This window comes from Oncorhynchus mykiss, chromosome 19, assembly GCF_057628025.1.
Source record: "Oncorhynchus mykiss isolate SJ-2025 chromosome 19, ASM5762802v1, whole genome shotgun sequence".
Taxonomy (NCBI): domain Eukaryota; kingdom Metazoa; phylum Chordata; class Actinopteri; order Salmoniformes; family Salmonidae; genus Oncorhynchus; species Oncorhynchus mykiss.
In genome coordinates this window covers 23,505,385-23,529,208 of record NC_143040.1, presented here as the reverse complement: position 1 = coordinate 23,529,208, position 23,824 = coordinate 23,505,385, and the positions used below count along the sequence as shown (strand labels likewise).

Here is a 23,824-nt window from a genome sequence, read left to right as displayed (position 1 = left end):
CTCAATGGGGGGGGGGGGGGGGGGGGGGGGCGTGTCCTACTTCTATGTATGTACTGACATGTATGTGTAACTGACAGATGCACACACACACACACACTACATGTTCATGTTTTTAAACTTATGTAAACTGTCGGACACCAGTTTAACTAGCCGTTGCCATTTGCATCGGCTAATGGGGATCCTAATAAATCTAATCAAATATGCTTCCAAGCCCAACTGAAATCTTACAGAAACATGTTAGGTCGATTTCACAGGTTTCTATTTCCTTACAACCGATCAAACGGACATTTTGCACAGAACATATTTTGGATTTTGCATTTTCTCCCTGGTCCCTAAACGAAAGAAGCAGAAATGCAGGTGAAAAATTCACCCATTGAAACATTCATTCAATCATTTATGACATTCTGTTGAGCAAGGGTTTATTTCATCTTCTAGGGCAACATATCAAAATCAAATGTTATAGGTCACGTACACATTTTTAGCAGATGTTATTGTGGGTGTAGCGAAATGATTGTAATATAATAACAGGAGACAAGCTACATGTATATAAGTATATGTTGACTAACAAATAGCCTACCAAAATGTCGGAAATGATAAGCAGAAACATATCTAAATTAGGCAGCAACAAAAAAATCATGCGGCCTCTGTCAAAATATCGTTCCGACATATTTGACAGTAGCCTACATCGGATTTTCTATATTTGCGGGTAAGGGTCGGGTGCATGACTTAAATGTTCACTTTATCACGTTTAGTCGGGCGGTTGCGGATAAGTTATTAGCAATTGCGTGTGAACAAAAAACTGACCCGCACATGACTAGCGAGCGTACCGTTTTCATTTAACCACACCCTTTGAGCTATGACGCCAACCAATAACGTCGTTTCTCTTCTGTGTAAACGGAAGTGAACAGTGACCAAGAACAATTTCCACATTTGCGTTTTTATTTGGACGTTAACACCATGAAAATCTAAATATGACAAATTTAACCGCACAGCATCACACACTTAGCCCATATAGTCTTTAATTCTCGTTGGATATAGGACTTAGTTGATAGATGTTATCTACCTAGCTGCTAACAATGGCTAACTGTTTGGTTTTTCACACTCAAATAGCCTCCATTATGGAGGTGCTTGCGAATGCAGCCGTGGCAGACATTTGTAAACTCGTAGACGACGACTATGCAGTGTTTCGTTTGGAAATTTCTCAAAGCCAGAAAGAAAACGGGGCATTACGGAGGAAACTACAGCTGCTGGAACTGAAGGTGGCACGGGAGCGCGTCCCCGCCAGTCATCCCAGTAGTGTCAAGATCCTCGACCGACACCGAAGCATAGCAAGAGGTACATTTCCTGGAAGGCAGAGGATGCGCAGCCTGTCGATGTTTATATGGTTTAGCGCCTGTCCCCCCCCTGCACGTGTTCATATGTGTTACCCAGAATTGGGTCTTGGTCAGTTTTTGAATAGTGTGCAGTAATTCCTCTAATTACTTATTTTGCGCAAAGACACATCATATTCTAACCAGATTATTGATTAACTGCATTTCCTATTATTTACTCAATGAAAACAATGTGATAAATGGAACACAATACATATGAATAATAGTATATTAAGAAGTTATGATAAGTGTTACCTTACATTCTTTCCAAATCTTGTCAAAACTGCCAATAGTTTACAAAAACCACTGAACATTGACAATAGCTAACCATCCACCTCTTCTCCCCCAATCACTCTCTCAGGTGAAGGACATCTCACTGGAGGCCACAGGAGGGTTGTGAAGCCAGCACGACACAATACATGGAGAGATGACCAACCAATCACTGTTGATGAGAGTGGAACCTCAACCCAGCATGTTATCATGATAGAGGTCAGCTATTAATTTGTACATCCTTATTTATCTGCCATAGGGGAGCTTGTGAGACTTCCCTATGACATTGTTATCGAATTCTTAAGGGTCAGTAGCAAACTGCTCGCCCACAGGACGCCATACACATGGTCTGCGGTTGTGAGGCTGGTTGGACGTACTGCCAAATTCTCTAAAACAACATTGGAGGTGGCTTACGGTAGAGAAATGAACACTAAATTATCTGGCAACAGCTCTGGTGGACATTCCTGTAGTCAGTATACTAGTCGCATGCTCCCTCAAACATCTGTGGCATTCTGTTGTGTGACAAAACTGCACATTTTAGAGTGTCCTTTTTATTGTCCCCGGCACAAGGTGAACCTGTGCAATGACACCTGTCATGTGGATGGATTATTTTGGCAAAGCAGAAATGCTCACTAACAGAGATGTAAACACATTTGTGCACCACATTTGAGAGAAATACGTTTTTTGTGCGTATAGGGAAAATGTCTGGGATCTTTTATATCAGCTCATGAAACATTGGTCCAACTCTTTACATGTTGCTTTTATATTTTTGTACAGTGTAGCTAAAATTGTCTGTGATGAGATTCTAAATCGCAACCTTTGGTTTGTTTTTGTATTAAGTAACCATCTGTCTTAAGTACACTCAAAACAACCTAATTATTATAAATTCCATTAAGTCACATGTAGCAAATAAGTCATAACATTTGTTAACCAAATTTGACACTCATTGAACTCCATATAAAAACTACACACTTAGTGAGCAAAAAAAACAACAAATGCCACCTTCTGGAGAAGACAGATTTTGGGCCCAGTTCTCCCTTTGAGACATCTCTCTAATTGTATACGCGTTACGTTTGCAGTTTGTAAGTGTGGGATATAGGAGTATAGAAAAGTTAATTTTGATATTCATACAGACAAACTTTTATAAACAATACAAGGTATTTGGACACTACCATGTTAATCTGAGCCTTGCTGTTGGAAAACCACTACAGAGCCTGACGTTTGGCTTTGGAAGATGCACCTCCAGACTTCACTCCTCGACTTCCGTCTAGTGGGTTGCTTACCACTCAAACAAGCCCATTGTTGTTCAGTGCACCATGAAAGTTGTACTTTCTTGTTTTGTAGGTTAATAATTTGCATCGTAAAATTCATTAAACACGGTCATATAAGACATATCAAAATGTATGTGTTTCCGAGTGAATTTTCCCACCATATACCGGTTTTCACCTTATTTGACAGCCAAGAAGAAGCACAAAGCCGAAACGTTAGAACTGTTTCATTAGAACTACAACTCCCACCAGCTGAACAAGTCTTTGTCTTTCGACAGTTTGTCGGTCTACAGAAAACATATATTTTTAGCCTTTATAAAAAAGTACTGTCTGGCAATGTTCAGACAAAAGCTCCAGTGTAATCTAATATAAAACGCAGAACGGACGGTCACTATCAGGTTTTTATTGTCCTGTCCAGGCTGCTGAGTTGTAGTTCAAATTAGACTTTAACTTTCACCAATGTGTCTTACTTTTTAAGAGTCGAATGTTTTCAGGTATCTTATATGACTGCGTTGTGAATTTGATGATATAAGGTTGAAGCCCATGCAAGAACCATATGGGACTGGAAACAGGAAGTATATGGGACTGGAAACAGGAAGTAGGCAGGACTTTCATAATAACCTCCTCTCTTGTGTCAGTCTGCAGATGCAGAAGCTGCAGGTCCTGGGGTTAAGCAGGAGAGGTCTGAAGGAGAGGATGACCCACGGCACAGTAGAGACATCCAGACTGGAGCGCCCCCTGTAGCCACAGAGGACCCCACCACTGCCCCAGCACAGCCCATGAGCCGACACAGCATCACGGAGGTCAGTGGAAAGCCGAACACCGTCCTCAAGTCAGAGACCGATACAAAGACTTTAACGGTGCTGGAGCGACTGGGCTGTACTCCTGCTCCCCGCTCAGAGTATTTACTTCGCGGTAACCTGAGCCCGAGGACGGTTCTGTCCCATCAGGACTCAGGTGACACGCTACAGACTGGCAATGATCTGTCCTGTTCATATGCTACAGAGACAGAGATGATACCTGGTGACATGCTTGTGGGCTTTGATACACAGACTAATCCAATGAGAGAGGACTGGAACCGGTACAGTACAAGTGTATACTCTGAAGGGTGCCTAGATAAGAAAGGGGCGGGTCTGGTCGAAGATGAGGTGACTGTGAAAGGGGAGGGAGACACTCCTCTGAAATGGAATCCAGACGAAACTCACTTAGGAGAACAACACTCGCAGGGCAACAACAGTGACTTCTTAGATTACAGGAAAAGTTTAGAGACAAATCTAAATGTCGCAACCCACTCCCCTTTACACGTGTTCAGGGAATGCGACCCAGTGTCCATGTCGATGGGGCCTTCTGATTCACACGGCCACGTCCTTTTTGATCAGGTATTGAACTCAAACGACAGGGTTAGAGCCCAGGTACAGGGAGGGGGCGCAACATCAGGCAATAGTAAAGACAAACCGTTCCTCTGCATGTTCTGTAACAAAGGCTTCAGCTGCCTCCAGAAGGTGGAGATTCACCAGAGGGTCCACACAGGGGAGAAACCCTTCAACTGTACCCAGTGTCATATGCGCTTCGCTGAGGCTGGCAACCTGAAGAGACACCAGAGGGTCCACACAGGGGAGAAACCGTTCGTCTGCCACCTTTGCCGGGCCAGTTTCTCCCACTCGTTCAACCTGAAAAGGCATCAGAGGGTCCACACAGGGGAGAACTCTACAGCGGCCCCCAGTGTGAGAAGAGATTCTCCCACCAGCACCAGCAGAAAATGCACCTGAAGGTCCACACGGGGGAAAGAGTTTCTCGGAGAGGAGCTACCTCAGGATACACCAGCAGAACAACCATTCAACTGGATAGCTGCTGACATTTAGATCAAACCCTGCATGAAAGACAAAGTTGAATTTTCATTGTTGTCAGCAGAAAATATCCACAGATGCATCTGGAATAACGAGAGTGACAGATTTCAGTGTTCAATATTTCTGGGTAGAATATTGCATCCAGACATTGTGTGATATATATATACAGTGGGGAGAACAAGTATGTGATACACTGCCGATGTTGCAAGTTTTCCTACTTACAAAGCATGTAGAGGTCTGTAATTTTTATCATATCATCACTTCAACTGTGAGAGGCGGAATCTAAAATCAAACATCCAGAAAATCACATTGTATGATTTTTAAGTAATTAATTTGCATTTTATTGCATGACATAAGTATTTGATACCAGATATTAAGTTCTGCTTTTCTGATGTACAGAAACCTTTGTAATTGCAAACAGAGATCATACATTTCCTGTAGTTCTTGACCAGGTTTGCACACACTGCAGCAGGGATTTTGTTCCACTCCTCCATACAGACCTTCTCCAGATCCTTCAAGTTTTGGGTCTGTCGCTGGGCAATACGGACTTTCAGCTCCCTCCAAAGATTTTCTATTGGGTTCAGGTCTGGAGACTGACTAGGCCACTCCAGGACCTTGAGATGCTTCTTATGGAGCCACTCCTTAGTTGCCCTGGCTGTATGTTTTGGGTCGTTGTCATGCTGGAAGACCCAGCCACGACCCATCTTCAATGCTTCACGGTTGGGATGGTGTTCTTGGGGTTGTACTCATCCTTCTTCTTCCTCCAAACACGGCGAGTGGAGGTTAGACCAAAAAGCTATATTTTTGTCTCATCAGACCACATGGCCTTCTCCCATTCCTCCTCTGGATCCTCCAGAGGGTCATTGGCAAACTTCAGATGAGCCTGGACATGCGCTGGCTTGAGCAGGGGGACCTTGCGTGCGCTGCAGGATTTTAATCCATGGCGGCGTAGTGTGTTACTAATGCTTTTCTTTGAGACTGGTCCCAGCTCTCTTCAGGTCATTGACCAGGTCCTGCCGTGTAGTTCTGAGCTGACCCCTCACCTTCCTCATGATCATTGATGCCCCACGAGGTGAGACCTTGCATGGAGCCCCAGACCGAGGGTGATTGACCGTCATCTTGAACTTCTTCCATTTTCCAATAATTGCGCCAACAGTTGTTGCCTTCTCACCAAGCTGCTTGCCTATTGTCCTGTAGCCCATTCCAGCCTTGTGCAGGTCTACAATTTTATCCCTGATGTTCTTACATAGCTCTCTGGTCTTGGCCATTGTGGAGAGGTTGGAGTCTGTTTGATTGAGTGTGTGGACAGGTGTATTTTATACAGGTAACGAGTTCAAACAGGTGCAGTTAATACAGGTAATGAGTGGAGAACAGGAGGGCTTCTCAAAGAAAAACTAACAGGTCTGTGAGAACCGAAATTCTTACTGGTTGGTAGGTGATCAAATACTTATGCCATGCAATAAAATGCAAATTAATTACTTAAAAATTATACAGTGTGATTTTCTGTTTTTTTGTTTTAGATTCCGTCTCTCACAGTTGAAGTGTACTATGATAAAAATGACAGACCTCTACATGCTTTGTAAGTAGGAAACCTGCAAAATCAGCAGTGTTATCACATACTTGTTCTCCCCACTGTATGTATGTATGTGTGTATATATATATATATATATATATATATATATATATATATATATATATATATATATATATATATATATATATATACACACACACACAGTTGAAGTCGGAAGTTTACATACACTTAGGTTGGAGTCATTAAAACTTGTTTTTCAACCACTTCACATATTTCTTGTTAACAAACTATAGTTTTGGCAAGTCGGTTAGGACATCTAGTTTTTCCAACAATTGTTTATAGACACATTATTTTACTTAATTCATTGTGATTCCAGTGGGTCAGAAGTTTACATGCACTAAGTTGACTGTGCCTCTAAACAGCTTGGAAAATTACAGAAAATTATCTCATGGCCTGAGAAGCTTTTGTTAGGCTAATTGACATAATTTGAATCAATTGAAGGTGTACCTGTGGATGTATTTCAAGGCCTACCTTCAAACTCAGTGGCTCTTTGCTTGACATCATGGGAAAATCAAAATAAATCAGCCAAGACCTCAGGAAAAAAATATGTAGACCTCCACAAGTCTGGTTCATCCTTGGGAGCAATTTCCAATTTTTTTTTTTTTTTAAATTTTTTATTTCACCTTTATTTAACCAGGTAGGCTAGTTGAGAACAAGTTCTCATTTGCAACTGCGACCTGGCCAAGATAAAGCATAGCAGTGTGAACAGACAACACAGAGTTACACATGGAGTAAACAATTAACAAGTCAGTAACACAGTAGAAAAAAAGGGGAGTCTATATACATTGTGTGCAAAAGGCATGAGGAGGTAGGCGAATAATTACAATTTTGCAGATTTACACTGGAGTGATAAATGATCAGATGGTCATGTACAGGTAGAGATATTGGTGTGCAAAAGAGCAGAAAAGTAAATAAATAAAAACAGTATGGGGATGAGGTAGGTAAAAATGGGTGGGCTGTTAACCGATAGACTATGTACAGCTGCAGCGCTCGGTTAGCTGCTCAGATAGCAGATGTTTGAAGTTGGTGAGGGAGATAAAAGTCTCCAACTTCAGCGATTTTTGCAATTCGTTCCAGTCACAGGCAGCAGAGAACTGGAACGAAAGGCGGCCAAATGAGGTGTTGGCTTTAGGGATGATCAGTGAGATACACCTGCTGGAGCGCGTGCTACGGTGTTGCCATCGTGACCAGTGAACTGAGATAAGGCGGACCTTTACCTAGCATGGACTTGTAGATGACCTGGAGCCAGTGGGTCTGGCGACGAATATGTAGCGAGGGCCAGCCGACTAGAGCATACAAGTCGCAGTGGTGGGTGGTATAAGGTGCTTTAGTGACAAAACGGATGGCACTGTGATAAACTGCATCCAGTTTGCTGAGTAGAGTGTTGGAAGCAATTTTGTAGATGACATCGCCAAAGTCGAGGATCGGTAGGATAGTCAGTTTTACTAGGGTAAGTTTGGCGGCATGAGTGAAGGAGGCTTTGTTGCGGAATAGAAAGCCGACTCTTGATTTGATTTTCGATTGGAGATGTTTGATATGAGTCTGGAAGGAGAGTTTACAGTCTAGCCAGACACCTAGGTACTTATAGGTGTCCACATATTCAAGGTCGGAACCATCCAGGGTGGTGATGCTGGTCAGGCATGCGGGTGCAGGCAGCGAACGGTTGAAAAGCATGCATTTGGTTTTACTAGTGTTTAAGAGCAGTTGGAGGCCACGGAAGGAGTGTTGTATGGCATTGAAGCTCGTTTGGAGGTTAGATAGCACAGTGTCCAAGGACGGGCCGGAAGTATTTAGAATGGTGTCATCTGCGTAGAGGTGGATCAGGGAATCGCCCGCAGCAAGAGCAACATCATTGATATATACAGAGAAAAGAGTCGGCCCGAGGATTGAACCCTGTGGCACCCCCATAGAGACTGCCAGAGGACCGGACAGCATGCCCTCCGATTTGACACACTGAACTCTGTCTGCAAAGTAATTGGTGAACCAGGCAAGGCAGTCATCCGAAAAACCGAGGCTACTGAGTCTGCCGATGAGAATATGGTGATTGACAGAGTCGAAAGCCTTGGCAAGGTCGATGAAGACGGCTGCACAGTACTGTCTTTTATCGATGGCGGTTATGATATCGTTTAGTACCTTGAGCGTGGCTGAGGTGCACCCGTGACCGGCTCGGAAACCAGATTGCACAGCGGAGAAGGTACGGCGGGATTCGAGATGGTCAGTGACCTGTTTGTTGACTTGGCTTTCGAAGACCTTAGATAGGCAGGGCAGGATGGATATAGGTCTGTAACAGTTTGGGTCCAGGGTGTCTCCCCCTTTGAAGAGGGGGATGACTGCGGCAGCTTTCCAATCCTTGGGGATCTCAGACGATATGAAAGAGAGGTTGAACAGGCTGGTAATAGGGGTTGCGACAATGGCGGCGGATAGTTTCAGAAATAGAGGGTCCAGATTGTTAAGCCCAGCTGATTTGTACGGGTCCAGGTTTTGCAGCTCTTTCAGAACATCTGCTATCTGGATTTGGGTAAAGGAGAACCTGGAGAGGCTTGAGCGAGTAGCTGCGGGGGGGGCGGAGCTGTTGGCCGAGGTTGGAGTAGCCAGGCGGAAGGCATGGCCAGCCGTTGAGAAATGCTTGTTGAAGTTTTCGATAATCATGGATTTATCGGTGGTGACCGTGTTACCTAGCCTCAGTGCAGTGGGCAGCTGGGAGGAGGTGCTCTTGTTCTCCATGGACTTCACAGTGTCCCAGAACTTTTTGGAGTTGGAGCTACAGGATGCAAACTTCTGCCTGAAGAAGCTGGCCTTAGCTTTCCTGACTGACTGCGTGTATTGGTTCCTGACTTCCCTGAACAGTTGCATATCGCGGGGACTATTCGATGCTATTGCAGTCCGCCACAAGATGTTTTTGTGCTGGTCGAGGGCAGTCAGGTCTGGAGTGAACCAAGGGCTATATCTGTTCTTAGTTCTGCATTTTTTGAACGGAGCATGCTTATCTAAAATGGTGAGGAAGTTACTTTTAAAGAATGACCAGGCATCCTCAACTGACGGGATGAGGTCAATGTCCTTCCAGGATACCCGGGCCAGGTCGATTAGAAAGGCCTGCTCACAGAAGTGTTTTAGGGAGCGTTTGACAGTGATGAGGGGTGGTCGTTTGACTGCGGCTCCGTAGCGGATACAGGCAATGAGGCAGTGATCGCTGAGATCCTGGTTGAAGACAGCGGAGGTGTATTTGGAGGGCCAGTTGGTCAGGATGACGTCTATGAGGGTGCCCTTGTTTACATATTTAGGGTTGTACCTGGTGGGTTCCTTGATGATTTGTGTGAGATTGAGGGCATCTAGCTTAGATTATAGGACTGCCGGTGTTAAGCATATCCCAGTTTAGGTCACCTAACAGAACAAACTCTGAAGCTAGATGGGGGGCGATCAATTCACAAATGGTGTCCAGGGCACAGCTGGGAGCTGTATGACATTACTTTGCAGGCTATCTCTGCAGTGGACTGCAACTCCTCCCCCTTTGGCAGTTCTATCTTGACGGAAAATGTTATTGGTGGCCTTCCTGAGCAAGGATTCAGACACGGCAAGGACATCAGGGTTAGCAGAGTGTGCTAAAGCAGTGAGTAAAACAAACTTAGGGAGGAGGCTTCTGATGTTGACATGCATGAAACCAAGGCTTTTTCGATCACAGAAGTCAACAAATGAGGGTGCCTGGGGACATGCAGGGCCTGGGTTTACCTCCACATCACCTGCGGAACAGAGGAGGAGTAGAATGAGGGTGCGGCTAAAGGCTATCAAAACTGGTCGCCTAGGGCGTTGGGGACAGAGAATAAAAGGAGCAGATTTCTGGGCATGGTAGAATATATTCAGGGCATAATGCGCAGACAGGGGTATGGTGGGGTGCGGGTACAGCGGAGGTAAGCCCAGACACTGGGTGATGATGAGAGAGGTTGTATCAGGTACCAGGTTCATCTGTACAAACAATAGTACGCAAATATAAACACCATGGGACCACACAGCCGTCATACCGCTCAGGAAGGAGACGCGTTCTGTCTCCTAGAGATGAACGTACTTTAGTGCGAAAAGTGCAAATCAATCCCAGAACAACAGCAAAGGACCTTGTGAAGATGCTGGAGGAAACGGGTACAAAAGTATCTATATCCAGAGTAAAAGGAGTCCTATATCAACATAGCCTGAAAGGCCGCTCGGCAAGGAAGAAGCCACAAGCCTGACTCAGTTACACCAGCTCTGTCAGGAGGAATAGGCCTCAATTCACCCAACTTATTGTAGGAAGCATGTGGAAGGCTACCTGAAACATTTGACCCAAGATAAACAATTTAAAGGCAATGCTACCAAATACTAATTGAGTGTATGTAAACTTCTGACCCACTGGGAATGTGATGAAAGAAATAAAAGCTGAAATAAATCATTCTCTCTAGTATTATTCTGACATTTCACATTCTTAAAATAAAGTGGTGATCCTAACTGACCTAAGACAATGAATTTTGTACTAGGATTAAATGTCAGGAATTGTGAAAAACTGAGTTTAAATGTATTTGGCTTAGGTGTATGTAAACTTCTGACTTCAACTGTATATACACTAAGTGTACAAAACATTAGAAACACCTGCTCTTTCCATGACATAGACTGACCAGGTGAAAGCTACAATCCCTTGTTAATATCATTTGTTAAATCCACTTCAATTAGTTTCGATGAAGGGGAGGAGACAGGTTAAAGAAGGATTTTTAAGCCTTGAGACAATTGAGGCATGGATTGTGCATGTTTGCCATTCAGAGGGTAAATGAGCAAGACAATAGATTTAAATGCCTTTGAACGGGGTATGGTAGTAGGTGCCAGGTGCACAGGTTTGAGTGTGTCAAGAACTGCAACACTGCTGGGGTTTTTATGCTCATGTATCAAGAATGGTCCACCACCCAAAGGACATCCAGCCAACTTGACACAACTTTTGGGAAGCCTTGGGGTCAACATGGACCAGCATCCCTGTGGCACTCTTTCAACACCTTGTGGAGGACATGCCCTGACAAATTGAGGCTAGTTTAAGTTATATTTGTTGTTGTTGACACATGTATGTGTGGTTTTCATGTGGTGTATTTTAAAACTTTGTTTAATAAATACAAAATGGGACTATTCATTCTAAGACTTTCATTGACACTCTCTTTAGTATACATCACATCTGATCTCACCCTATTTTGCATAAACCCAACAGCACTTTATAACTAATATACACATCAAAATAGTTTAGTCAGGTTTGTCTGACTTTTGACTTATCATAGCTGACTCATATTTATCCACAGCATCATATTTATGTCCACCATGATGGGTTTAACATCAATGAAATCATTTTGTAACTACAGTATAGGAATCAAATGTAGTGTGGATGGGTAAACACTATGTTTAAAGTGTGTTTATCTGTGTACGTACCTGAGGGAGTGTATGTCTGTATCACCTGTCTCTTCCAGGAGGGACTAGAGGTGCTGCTGGTAAAGGAGGAGGCTCTGGGGAACCCTGAGGGGACCATGATCATGGCAGACAACCAGACTACACCTCCTCCTGAACTCACAGAGGAACCAGCTGAGCAGCACAGGACCACACACAATCTCACTGAGGTGAGCCCACTGTGAACTACTGTCTGAATGGTATTCGGTCAGGGCCTGTATCCACAAAGCCTCTCCATAGCAGGGTGCTCATATCAGATTTCTTGATCCAACATCCTCTCACTCTGTATCTCTTACAGTCAGTAGACATGGAGGATGGGAAGCCTGATCTGCTGCTGGTCAAAGAGGAGACAATAGAAGACGGACCAGAGAGCATTGATCTGCTGAGTGGACTAAAGATGGGGGAGCAAGGTAAGAGAGACCTACATATAGCACATTGTCTTCCGACAGGTGGTGTCACTCCTACAAGACGCTAGCTCCTCATTGTACTGGTTTCAATCCAAGTACCAATCCCATTTAGAAAACTCCAGAAGGTGCTCTGGTCAATTGACAGGAAAATGGAGCTCTTTGGCCATGCACACCAGTGGTGGGTTTGGTGTCGAAAAACGGAAGCATATGGTGATGGATCTTTGACGTTATGGGGGTATTTAGCTTCCTTTGGTCCTGGGGCCCTTGTTAAGGTCAACGGCATCATGAACTTTACCCAGTACCAGGACATTTTAGCCAAAAGCCTAGTTGCCTCTGCCAGGAGGGTGAAACTAGTCCGCAAGTGGATCTTCCAGCAAGACAATAACCCCAAGCACACATCAACATCCACAAAGAAATGGTTAATTGACCGCAAAAATCAACATTTTGCAAAGGCCATTTCAGTCTCCGGACATCAACCCCATTGAAAACCTGTGGTTTGAAGAGGACAGTCCATAAGCACAAACGAAGGATATCAAGGATCTGGAAAGATTCTGTATGGAGGAATGGTGTAAATTCATTCCCAATGTGTTCTCCAATCTCATAAAACATTTTAGAAAACGTCTCTGTGTTGTTGTCCTCGCAAAGGGTGTGTGCAGGAGTATTGAATACAGGGGTGCCAATAACTTTGACACCTATCTTTGAGATGTATTTTTATGGTTTGTTAAACAAAATCTCTGACCAATTGTGTTATTCTAAAATAATATAATTTGAGCATACAATATATCTCAGCATTTGAATTATTTATTGTATACGGTCTTTTATGCTCATCTTTATCAAGGGTGTCAATAATTTGAGGTGACTGTACATATTAGAACATAACATTGGATATTCACCAGTAACAATTTTTTTCATTCAAGGTTCATAAAAATATGTCCATTCAATAGTTAATGACATCAGAAAAACAATAGTATCACAACGGACGTTTGGTTCATTACGTAGGCCGGTCAAAATGTTGGAAGTTCGACCAACAACCCTAGCAACGGAAGCTAGAACTCATCGAATCCCATTGTGATGCTGCGGGATACATGACATGTTCACCCATACAATAATTTTTTTCTTTCATGGTTTTAATAAAATATGTCAATTCAATAATGGTTTACAGCAGGAAAACAATAGTCCACGCCCCATGTCTCTACCGTATACGGTTCAAATGTTAGACGATTTACTCAGAGAATTTAGCATAATTAGAGTGAATAGAATGCCATCACGGCCATAGTCAAAAAGTGGTCACTGCTAATAGATATACCTCAATGTGAATCGTGATGTGCCTGGCTATTATTTTTTCTTCATTCATAAAATGAAATCAATACAACTTATGTTTACATACAAAAACACATTATAATGTATGAACTTCACCAGGTAATTGACTTAAAATCTCAACATGTAGAGTTCTCTGCCATGTTTTTTAAAGTGTATTTTGTAACGTCTTCCTGCAGGTGGTTGGGTGGAGGCTATCAGAGGAGACTGGGTGGCCATCTTGGATTCCCAGACTCAGACGGGTGCAGCCAAGGGCCTGGGGGAAGGCATCACTGAGCAGGCCAGGACCAGAGGCGACATAGTGGACGTCAGCGGCTGGGATAGCGTCTTCAACTCTGGACTGGGGAACAACACTGTTGACCACAACCAGGAACAGACAGTGGAACACAAAACAACGTACGAATTTAGTCTCCATGACAACAGACTGGCTGAGACTAGGGTGAGGTGTAGATTTAGTCCACGGGGACAGAGAGGTGTCCGTATGCAGCGGGAGAGAACAGAAACAGACTCTGTTAACGATGCTCCGTCCTGCTCCTATAGTTGTGATTCAGAGAGACTGATGGCGCCTCAGGTTAACTCCCTAACAGATGCTGCCTTCAGCCTGCCTTCTATACGATCTATCAACTGGAACATGGACCCTGCGACAACACAGACACTCCCTGGCCTTCATCCTCCTCACACTCTCCTAATGTTAAACCAAACCTCAGAAAATGCCAGTGCCTCAACACTAAATGGCTACACAAGCCCATTGACAAATTACAGTATTAGGATTAATGCTGTCAGTCGATCTGGTGGCAAAGAGAAGCGCTTCCCGTGTTCGTTCTGTGGGAAGGCCTTCAGTTTCCCAAAACAGGTGCAGATCCACCAGAGGGTCCACACAGGGGTAAAACCCTTCAGCTGTACCCAGTGTCACATGTGCTTCGCTCAGACTGGTGACCTGAAGAGGCATCAAAGGGTCCACACAGGGGAGAAACCTTACAGCTGCCCCCAGTGTGAGAAGAGGTTCTCCCGCAAGCACCAGCTGAATAGGCACCTGAAGGTTCACACGGGAGAGAGGCCGTTCGCCTGTACACACTGCAGGAAGAGGTTCTCAGAGAGGAGCTGCCTCAGGATACACCAGCAGAATGACCATTCCACTCTATAACATAGAGGAACCGTATCACTCAATACCTTCTGAGGTATAGATTAAACCCAGCAGTAAAGAGAAAGAATAATTGTCAATGTTGTCAGCAGGAAAGATCCACAGATGCATTTGGAATAGCGGGAGTAACAGACATTCTTTGGTAGAATATTGCATCCAGACATTGTGTGATATACACTGAATGTACAAAACATTAAGAACACCTTCCTAATATTTAGTTGCACCCCCATTTTTGCCCTCAGAACAGCTTCAATTTGTTGGGGCATTGACTCTACAAGGTGTCAAGTGTTCCACAGGGATGCTGGCTCATATTGCCTCCAATGCTTCCCACAGTTGTCAAATTGTCTGGATGTCCTTTGGCTGGTGGACCATTCTTGATACATACGGGAAACTGTTGGGTGTGAAAAACCCAGGAGCATTGCAGTTCTTGACACAAACTGTTGCGCCTGGCACCTACTATGATACCCCATTCAAAGACACTTAAATCTTTTGTCTTGCCCATTCACCCTCTGAATGGCACACATACACAATCCGTGTCTAAATTGTCCCATCTCCTCCCCTTCATCTACACGGATTGAAGTGGATTTAACAAGTGACAACAATAAGAGATATATTATATTTCTTCATGTCATGGAAAGAGCAGGTGTTCATAACGTTTTGTACACTCACTGTATAAGGCATACATGAACATAATACATAATACAATGAACAAAAATATAAACGCTACATGCAACCATTTTAAAGATTTTACCGAGTTACAGAAATTAGTCAATTGAAATAAATTAATTAGGCCCTATTGATATCACATGACTGGGCAGGGGTGCAGCCATGGGGGGCCTTGGAGGGCATAGGCCCACCCACTTGGAAGCCAAGTTTTTTGTTCAGTGTATTTATGATGTTCACAAATGCCTGTTACATTACTTCCATTCAACAACTTAATATTTTCCCCAAGACACTTTTAATGAGAAAATGTTTATCAAGTTCATTCTTATTTTTAGTTGAGATATGTGTATTTGTAGTTTTCATATGGTGTATTTAACACTGTTTAATAAACACAAAATGGGACTTTTCATTCTAATACTTTCATTGAGAATCTCTTTAATATACATCCTATCTGATCTCACCCTATTCTGCATACATCCAACATAGCTTTATAACCAATATACACTTACTAAATATACCTACACACTAACAAACACCTACTGTACACGTCAAAATAGTTTAGTCAGGTTTGTCTGACGTTTGACTCATCATAGCTGACTCATATTTATCCACAACATAATTTATGTCCACCATGATGGGTTTCACAACAATGAAGTCATTCTGTAACTACACTATAGGACTCAAACGTAGTGGGGATGGGTAAATACTCCATGTTGAAAGTGTGTTTATTATCTGTGTGTACGTACCTGAGGGAGTGTATGTCTGTGAAATCTCTATCACCTCTCTCTTCCAAGCAGAAGAGGGTCCAGGCTTGTAAATACATGTGTTTAGAGAGACAGTAAACCAAGGATAGATAAAGCACAGTTGCATATTTACCTTAGAGGGGATGTAGATGGAATAAAGTAATTATATTCTACTCTGTTCTTGCTAAGACACTGCTCTTTCTAAACAAGTCTGCACTGAGTTTGAAAGATACTGATCACGAATAGGAGATTTGACATGTAACATAATAAGCTTTACCGTGTTTCAAAAAACAGTGCGCATCACCTTTTCATTTAGCCACACGCTTTGCGCTATGACGCCAACCAATAAGATCCTTTCTCTTCAGTGTAAACGGAAGTGAACAGTGACCAACAACAATTACCAGGTTTACGCTTTTATTGTTGTTATTTAAACGTTTATTAACATAATGTTGGAACTCAAATATGACAAATTTAACAGCACAGCATCACATACTTACCCCGTGTAGACTTTAGTTCGCGTTGGAGACAGGACTTGGTTGATCGATGTTATGTAGGTAACGCTAGGTAGCTAGCTGCTAACAATCATGTCTAACTGCATGGTTTATCACACTCAAATACCCTCCATCGTGGAGGTGCTAGCGAATGCAGTCGTGGCAGACAGATATCTGTAAACTCGAAGACGACTATGTCGTGTTTAATTTAGAAATGTCTCAAAGCCAGAAAGAAAATGTTGAAGGAGGTGGAGGCTGCGTCGCATTTCATATATAGCTCAGTGCCTGTCGCCCCGTTCCCCTCTGTACATGTGTTCAGATGTGTTTCCTAGAATTACATTTTGGTCAGTTTTTGATACAAAGTAATAATTCCACTGATTTACTTAGCTATCTTGTGCAAAGACACAAAATATTATATTCTAACTAGATTCTTGATTTACTGATTTTACTATTATTTAGTCAAGATGCATGTTACATAATACATCATTCAATAATAAGTATATCAAGAAATTGATAAGTGTTACATTACATCCTCGCCAATTCTAGATAGTGTAAATAAATATACAGCTGAGCATTGACAATACCTAACCTAACCACCTCTTTCCCCCCAATCACTCTCTCAGGTGAAGGACATCTCACTGGAGGCCACAGGATCTCTGTGAAGACAGCGGGACACAATACATGGAGAGATGACCAACCAATCACTATTGATGAGCGGAGTGGAACCTCAACCCAGCATGTTATCATGATAGAGGTTAGTGTCATATTGCTGCATAAAAAATTACAGTTACTTTGTAAATAAAATGTGAGCATTTATTTCAGAAAGACTACCCTCCGGTATTAACTTGCCTACGCGTAAGTTCTAATTTATCTGCCATAGCCACCTGAGAGTCAACAAAAAAAAAGGGTTTGAAATTTTTATATTTTTTGGGGTGAACAAAAGCATGTTACAAAGAAACAAATGTGAACAAATATTTGTATAGATTTGTTGTATTATATTTGCACTGTAGTGGAAATTATGACTCAGTTAACAGTAAATATGAACAGAGAACTTTTATTAACAAGCTCTTATTTAATCTGGAAATGCCCAGAATGTCCTCTCAAATGACACTGACACAGTGGCATGTATGGCATGAGGGCAAAAATGAATTGCTGGTTCTCAGGAGGATAGGGGAGCTTGTGAGACTTCCCTATGACGTTGTTATCTAATTCAACTCATATGCCGGAAATAACCTCCTCTCTTCTTGTGTCAGTCTGTAGATGCAGTGGCTGCAGGTCCTGGAGGATCGTCTCTGGTCAAGCAGAAGAGGACTGAAGGAGAGGAGGACCCACGACACAGCAGAGACATCCAGACTGGAGCAGCGTCTGGAGCACCCCCTGTAGCCACGGAGCACCTCGCCTCAGAGGAACGCAGAACACCTTCCTTAAGTCAGAGACAGACACCAACAGTTTAACTGTAACACAAAGGCTCTTACACACAGCATCAGACCCAGAGAGACTGGGGCTGGGGACACTGGGCTGTCTTCCTGGCTCAGAGTATTTACCGGTATGTCACCAGAGCCAGAGGATGGTTCATTCCCTTGGAGATGGTGACACGTTACACACTGGTGTTGATGATCTGTCTTGTTCTTACACTACAGCGATGGATCCTGGCAACATGCCCTTGGGTTTAGAGACACAGACTGATCTGTCTAGAGGGGACTGGAACCGGTACAGTAGTAGTGTATACTCTGAAGGGTGCCTAGATAAGGAAAGGGAGGGTCTCATCGTAGATAAAGTGACTGTGAAAGTGAAGGGCTACGTTCCTCCCACATGGAATGCAGATAGTCACCTAGGAGACGGACACTTAGATTACAGGGAAAGCTTAGAGACAAATCCAGATCGCGACCCAGTGTGCACGTCCATGGGGCCTTCCGATTCACACGACCGCGTCCTTTTCGATCAGGTATTGCACTCTTTGCGAGACGCAGAGTTGGTGAAGCATGGAGGAGGAGGTGTGATGGTTTCGGGGTGCTTTGCTGTTGACACTGTCTGTCATTTATTTAGAATTCAAGGCAAACTTAACCAGCATGTCTACCACAGCATTCTGCAGCGATACGCCGTCCCATCTGGTTTGCGCTTAGGACTATCATTTGTTTTTCAACAGGACAATGACCCAACACACCTCCAGGCTGTGTAAGGGATATTTGATCAAGAAGGAGAGTGATGGAGTGCTGCATCAGATCACCTGGCCTCCACAATCACCAATTACAATCACCCAATCTCGAACCAATTGAGATGGTTTGGGATGAGTTGGACCACAGAGTGAAGGAAAAGCAGTGCTCAGCATATATGGGAACTCCTTCAGGCATTCCTCATGGAGCTGGTTGAGAGAATGCCAAGAGTGTGCATAGCTGTCATCAAGGCAAAGGGTGGCTACTTTGAAGAATCTCAAATATAAAATATATTTTGATTTGTTTAACACTTGTTTTGTTACTACATGATTCCATATGTGTTATTTCATCATTTTGATGTCTTCACTATTATTCTACAATGTAGAAAAATAAAGAAAACCCTTAAATGAGTAGATGTGTCCAAACTTTTGACTGGTACTGCATATATACCACTATCCCCAACACGCCCCAGCACCCCTTCCCACTACTTTTGCCCTAACAGTTCCTACAAAAGGCCGTCGGCCTGGGAGGCTGGAAATCCTTCTCTCAAAACCACCTGTAGTTTTTGTGCACGAAATCTCTGATACGCCAAAACATCTCTGCTGCTGTTACTACCAATTCAATCTTCTGGGATTTCCTTTCCATCTGTGCAGTACAATTAATGACCATAGCAATAAACACCAAGAAGGTCACTCTGTCCTGGCCTACTACTCACAGGGATCCTCTCAGGCTCCCTCACCCTTAACCCACCATCTTCTACTTTCCTCACTGCCTCAGCATATGACACTTTATGCACTGCTCTCACCCTAGCAACCTCACCCTGTCTCACTCGCACAGGACATTTCTGATCCCCAGCAGCATAGCCATCCCCACAATTGACACACACCACTTTTTCCACTGAAACTACTCACTCTTTTGTCCCCTCCCCTCCTGTACACTTCTCATACATGACCATAAACTTGACACCTGAAACACCGTACTGGGTTCGTAACAAAAGCTCTCACGGGATAAGTTCTATGACTTTATGACTTTATCCGGCAAACACACTGAATCATTCACCACCAAACGGCATGCAACACAGACAACTGGGATCCCCAACTTCAGTTGACCCACCTTAACACTCAACCTCACCCCAGTTATCACTCCTTTCAGTGGCGCTGTGCTCCGGAGAGCAAAGCAGGACACCGCTTTCATGGGCCAGAGAAATCTATGGCATTTTCATAATCAATCAATCAAATGTATTTATAAAGCCATTTTACATCAGTCGATGTCACAAAGTGCTATACAGAAACACAGCCTAAAACCCCAAACAGCAAGCAATGCAAATGTAGAAGCACGGAGGCTAGGAAAAACTCCCTAGAAAGGCAGGAACCTAGGAAGAAACCTATAGAGGAACCAGGCTGTGAAGGGTGGCCAGTCCTCTTCTGGCTGTGCCGGGTGGAGATTATAACAGTACATGGCCAAGATGTTCATACCTTCATAGATGACCAGCAGTGTAAAATAATAATAATCACTGTGGTTGTAGAGGTTGCAACAGGTCAGCACCTCAGGAGTAAATGTCAATTGGCTTTTCATAGCCGATCATTCGGAGTTAGAGACAGCAGGTGCGGTAGAGAGAGAGAGAGTCGAAAACAGCAGGTCCGGGACAAGATAGCATATCCGGTGAACAGGTCAGGTGCCATAGCCGCAGGCAGAATAGTTGAAACTGGAGCAGCAGCACGACCAGGTGGACTGGGGACTGCAAGGAGTCAGTCCAGGTCCTCTGCTCAGGTCCTCTGAGAAAAGAGAGAGAGAGTTAGAGAGAGCATACTTAAATTTACACAGGACTCCAGATATAACAGACTGATCCTAGCCCCCTGACACAAACTACTGCAGCATAAATACTAGAGGCTGAGAGAGGAGGGGTCGGGAGACACTGTGGCCAGGATATAACCCCACTCACTTTGCCAAAGCACAGCCCCCCACACCACTAGAGGGATGTCTTCAAACCACCAACTTACTCTTCTGAGACAAGGCTGAGAATAACCCATGAAGATCTCTCCCATTGCACAAACCATTGGGGAGCACCAACCCGGACAGGAAGATCTCGTCAGTGACTCAACCCACTCAAGTGACGTACCCCTCCTAGGGACAGCATGGAAGAGTGCCAGTGACTCAGCCCCCGTAATAGGGTTAGAGGCAGAGAAACCCAGTGGAGAGAGGGGACCTGGCAAGGCAGAGACAGAAAGGGCGGTTTGTCGCTCCAGTGCCTTTCCGTTCACCTTCACACCCCTGGGCCAGACTACACTCAATCATAGGACCTACTGAAGAGATGAGTCTTCAACAAAGACTTAAAGGTTGAGACCGAGTCTGCGTCTCTCACATGGATAGGCAGACTATTCCATAAAAATGGAGCTCTATAGGAGAAAGCCCTGCCTACAGCTGTTTGCTTAGAAATTCTACGGACAATAAGGAGGCCTGCGTCTTGTGACCGTAGCGTACGTGTAGGTATGTAGGGCAGGACCAAATCGGAAAGATAGGTAGGGGCAAGCCCATGTAATGCTTTGTAGGTTAGCAGTAGAACCTTGAAATCAGCCGTAGCCTTAACAGGAAGCCAGTGTAGAGAGGCTAAACACTGGAGTAATATGATACATTTTTTTGGTTCTAGTCAAGATTCTAGCAGCCGTGTTTAGCACTAACTGAAGTTAATTTAGAGCTTTATCCGGGTAGCCAGAAAGTAGAGCATTGCAGTAGTCTAATCTAGAATTGACAAACGCATGGATTCATTTTTCTGCATCATTTTTGGACAGAAAGTTTCAGATTTTTGCAATGTTACGTAAATGGAAAAAAGCTATCCTTGAAACAGTCCTGATATGTTCGTCAAAAGAGAGATCAGGGTCCATGGTAACGCCGAGGTCCTTCACAGTTTTATTTGAGACGACTGTACAACCATCAAGATTGTCAGATCCAACAGAAGATCTCTTTGTTTCTTGGGACTTAGAACTAGCATCTCCGAGTTTAAAAGTAAAACATTTTCCGCCATCCACTTCCTTATGTCTGAAACACAGGCTTCCAGGGAGGGCAATTTTGGGGCTTCACCATGTTTCATTGAAATGTACAGCAGTGTATCGTCCGCATAGCAGTGAAAGCTAACATTATGTTTCCGAATTACATCACCAAGAGGTAAAATATATAGTGAAAACAATATTGGTCCTAAAACGGAACCTTGAGGAACACCGAAATGTACAGTTGATTTGTCAGAGGACAAACCATCCACAGAGACAAACTGAAATCTTTCCGACAGATAAGATCTACACCAGGCCAGAACTTGTCAGTGTAGACATATTTGGGTTTCCAATCTCTCCAAAAGAATGTGGTGATCGATGGTATCAAAGCAGCACTAAGGTCTAGGAGCATGAGGACAGATGCAGAGCCTTGGTCTGACGCCATTAAGAGGTAATTTACCACCTTCACGAGTGCAGTCTCAGTGCTATGATGGGGTCTAAAACCAGACTGAAGCATTTTGTATACATTGTTTGTCTTCAGGAAGGCAGTGAGTTGCTGTGCAACATCTTTTCAAAAATGTTTGAGAGGAATGGGAGATTCAATATAGGCCGATTGATTTTTTAAATATTTTCAGGGTCAAGATTTGACTTTTTCAAGAGAGGCTTTATTACTTCCACTTTTAGTGAGTTTGGTACACATCCGGTGGATAAGGAGGCGTTTATTGTGTTCAAAATAGGAAGGCCAAGCACAGGAAGCAGCTCTTTCAGTAGTTTAGTTGGAATAGGGTCCAGTATGCAGCTTGAAGGTTTAGAGGCCATGACTATTTTCATCAATGTGTCGAGAAATAGTATGAAAATCTTGATCCTAGGTCCTGGCAGTGTTGTGCAGACTCAGGACAACTGAGCTTTGAGGAAATACGCAGATTTAAAGAGGAGTCCATCGTTTGCTTTCTAATGATCATGATCTTTTTGTCAAAGAAGTTTATGAATGTATTACTGCTGAAGTGAAAGCCATACTCTCTTGGGGAATGCTGCATTTTAGTTAGCTTTGCGACAGCATCAAAAATAAATACAAAAAATTCTATTGTTATTTTTCTCCTCCATTAAGTTGGAAAAATAGAACGATCGAGCAGCAGTGAGGGCTCTTCGATACAGCACGGGATTGAAGACTTCCAGTTTGGTGTAAGTCCATTTCCGTTCCAATTTTCTGGAAGCTTGCAACAGGGCTCTGGTATTTTCTGTACAGAGAGCTAGTTTCTTATGACAAATAGTTTTTTGTTTTTAGGGGTGCGACTGCAACTACGGTATTACGCAAGGTTAAATTTACTTCCTTAGTTAGGTGTTTAACCGATTTTTGTACTCTGACGTCCTTGGGTACGCGGAGGGAGTCTGGAAGGGCATCTAGGAATCTTTGGGTTGTCCGAGAATTTATAGTGAGGCTTTTGATGATCCTTGGTTGGGGTCTGAGCAGATTATTTGTTGCGATTGTGAACATAATAAAATGGTGGTCCAATAGTCCAGGATTATGAGGAAAAACATTAAGATTCACAATATTTATTCCACGGGACATAACTAGGGGTAGAACTGTGGCAGTGAATAGGTCCGGAGACATGTTGGACAAAACCAAGAGTCGGTGATGGTTCCGAAAGCCTTTTGAAGTGGGTCTGTGGACATTTCCATTTGAATATTAAAGTCACCAAAAATGTGAATTTTATCTGCCATTATTACAAGGTCCGATAGGAATTCAGGGAACTCAGTGAGGAACGCTGTATACGGCCCAGGAGGCCTGTAAACAGTAGCTATAAAAAGTGATTGAGTAGGCTGCATAGATTTCATGACTAGAAGCTCAAAAGACGAAAATGCAGTCCTTTTTTTTGTAAATTGAAATTTGCTATCGTAAATGTTTGGAACACCTCCGCCTTTACGGGATGCACAGGGGATATGGTCACTAGTGTAAACAGGAGAAGAGGCTTCATTTAACACTCATCAGGCTTAAGCCATGTTTCAGTCAGGCCAATCACATGAAGATTATGATCAGTGATTAGTGATTAGTTCATTGACTATAACTGCCTTGGACGTGAGGGATCTAACATTAAGTACCTCTATTTTGAGATGTGAGATATCACAACCT

At 43.4% G+C, this 23,824-nt stretch overlaps 1 protein-coding gene and 1 long non-coding RNA gene across 2 annotated transcripts; both read left to right on the top strand.

The window, feature by feature from the left end:
* The first annotated feature begins 864 nt into the window (after window positions 1-864).
* Window positions 865-15,737, top strand: LOC110498659 (uncharacterized). The gene is made up of 6 exons (XM_036953763.2): window positions 865-1,335; window positions 1,732-1,859; window positions 3,547-3,711; window positions 11,818-11,964; window positions 12,093-12,204; window positions 13,698-15,737. The coding sequence occupies exons 1-6, from the start codon at window positions 1,077-1,079 to the stop codon at window positions 14,660-14,662; spliced, it is 1,776 nt and encodes a 591-aa protein (XP_036809658.2). The 5' UTR covers window positions 865-1,076; the 3' UTR covers window positions 14,663-15,737.
* A 680-nt stretch (window positions 15,738-16,417) lies between these two features.
* Window positions 16,418-19,120, top strand: LOC118941344 (uncharacterized). Its single transcript, XR_016488840.1, has 4 exons — window positions 16,418-16,469; window positions 17,180-17,310; window positions 17,810-18,501; window positions 18,703-19,120. It is a non-coding gene; the product is annotated as an uncharacterized LOC118941344 (long non-coding RNA).
* Window positions 19,121-23,824: the final 4,704 nt, after the last annotated feature.

What these genes read in the sequence shown, in the direction of transcription:
- LOC110498659 (XM_036953763.2), top strand. Translation starts at nt 1,077, where the DNA reads ATGGCTAACTGTTTGGTTTTTCACACTCAAATAGCCTCCATTATGGAG. An exon ending in ACACCGAAGCATAGCAAGAG is followed by an intron (nt 1,336 to 1,731) that starts GTACATTTCCTG and finishes TCACTCTCTCAG; the next exon opens with GTGAAGGACATCTCACTGGA. An exon ending in ACTAAAGATGGGGGAGCAAG is followed by an intron (nt 12,205 to 13,697) that starts GTAAGAGAGACC and finishes GTCTTCCTGCAG; the next exon opens with GTGGTTGGGTGGAGGCTATC.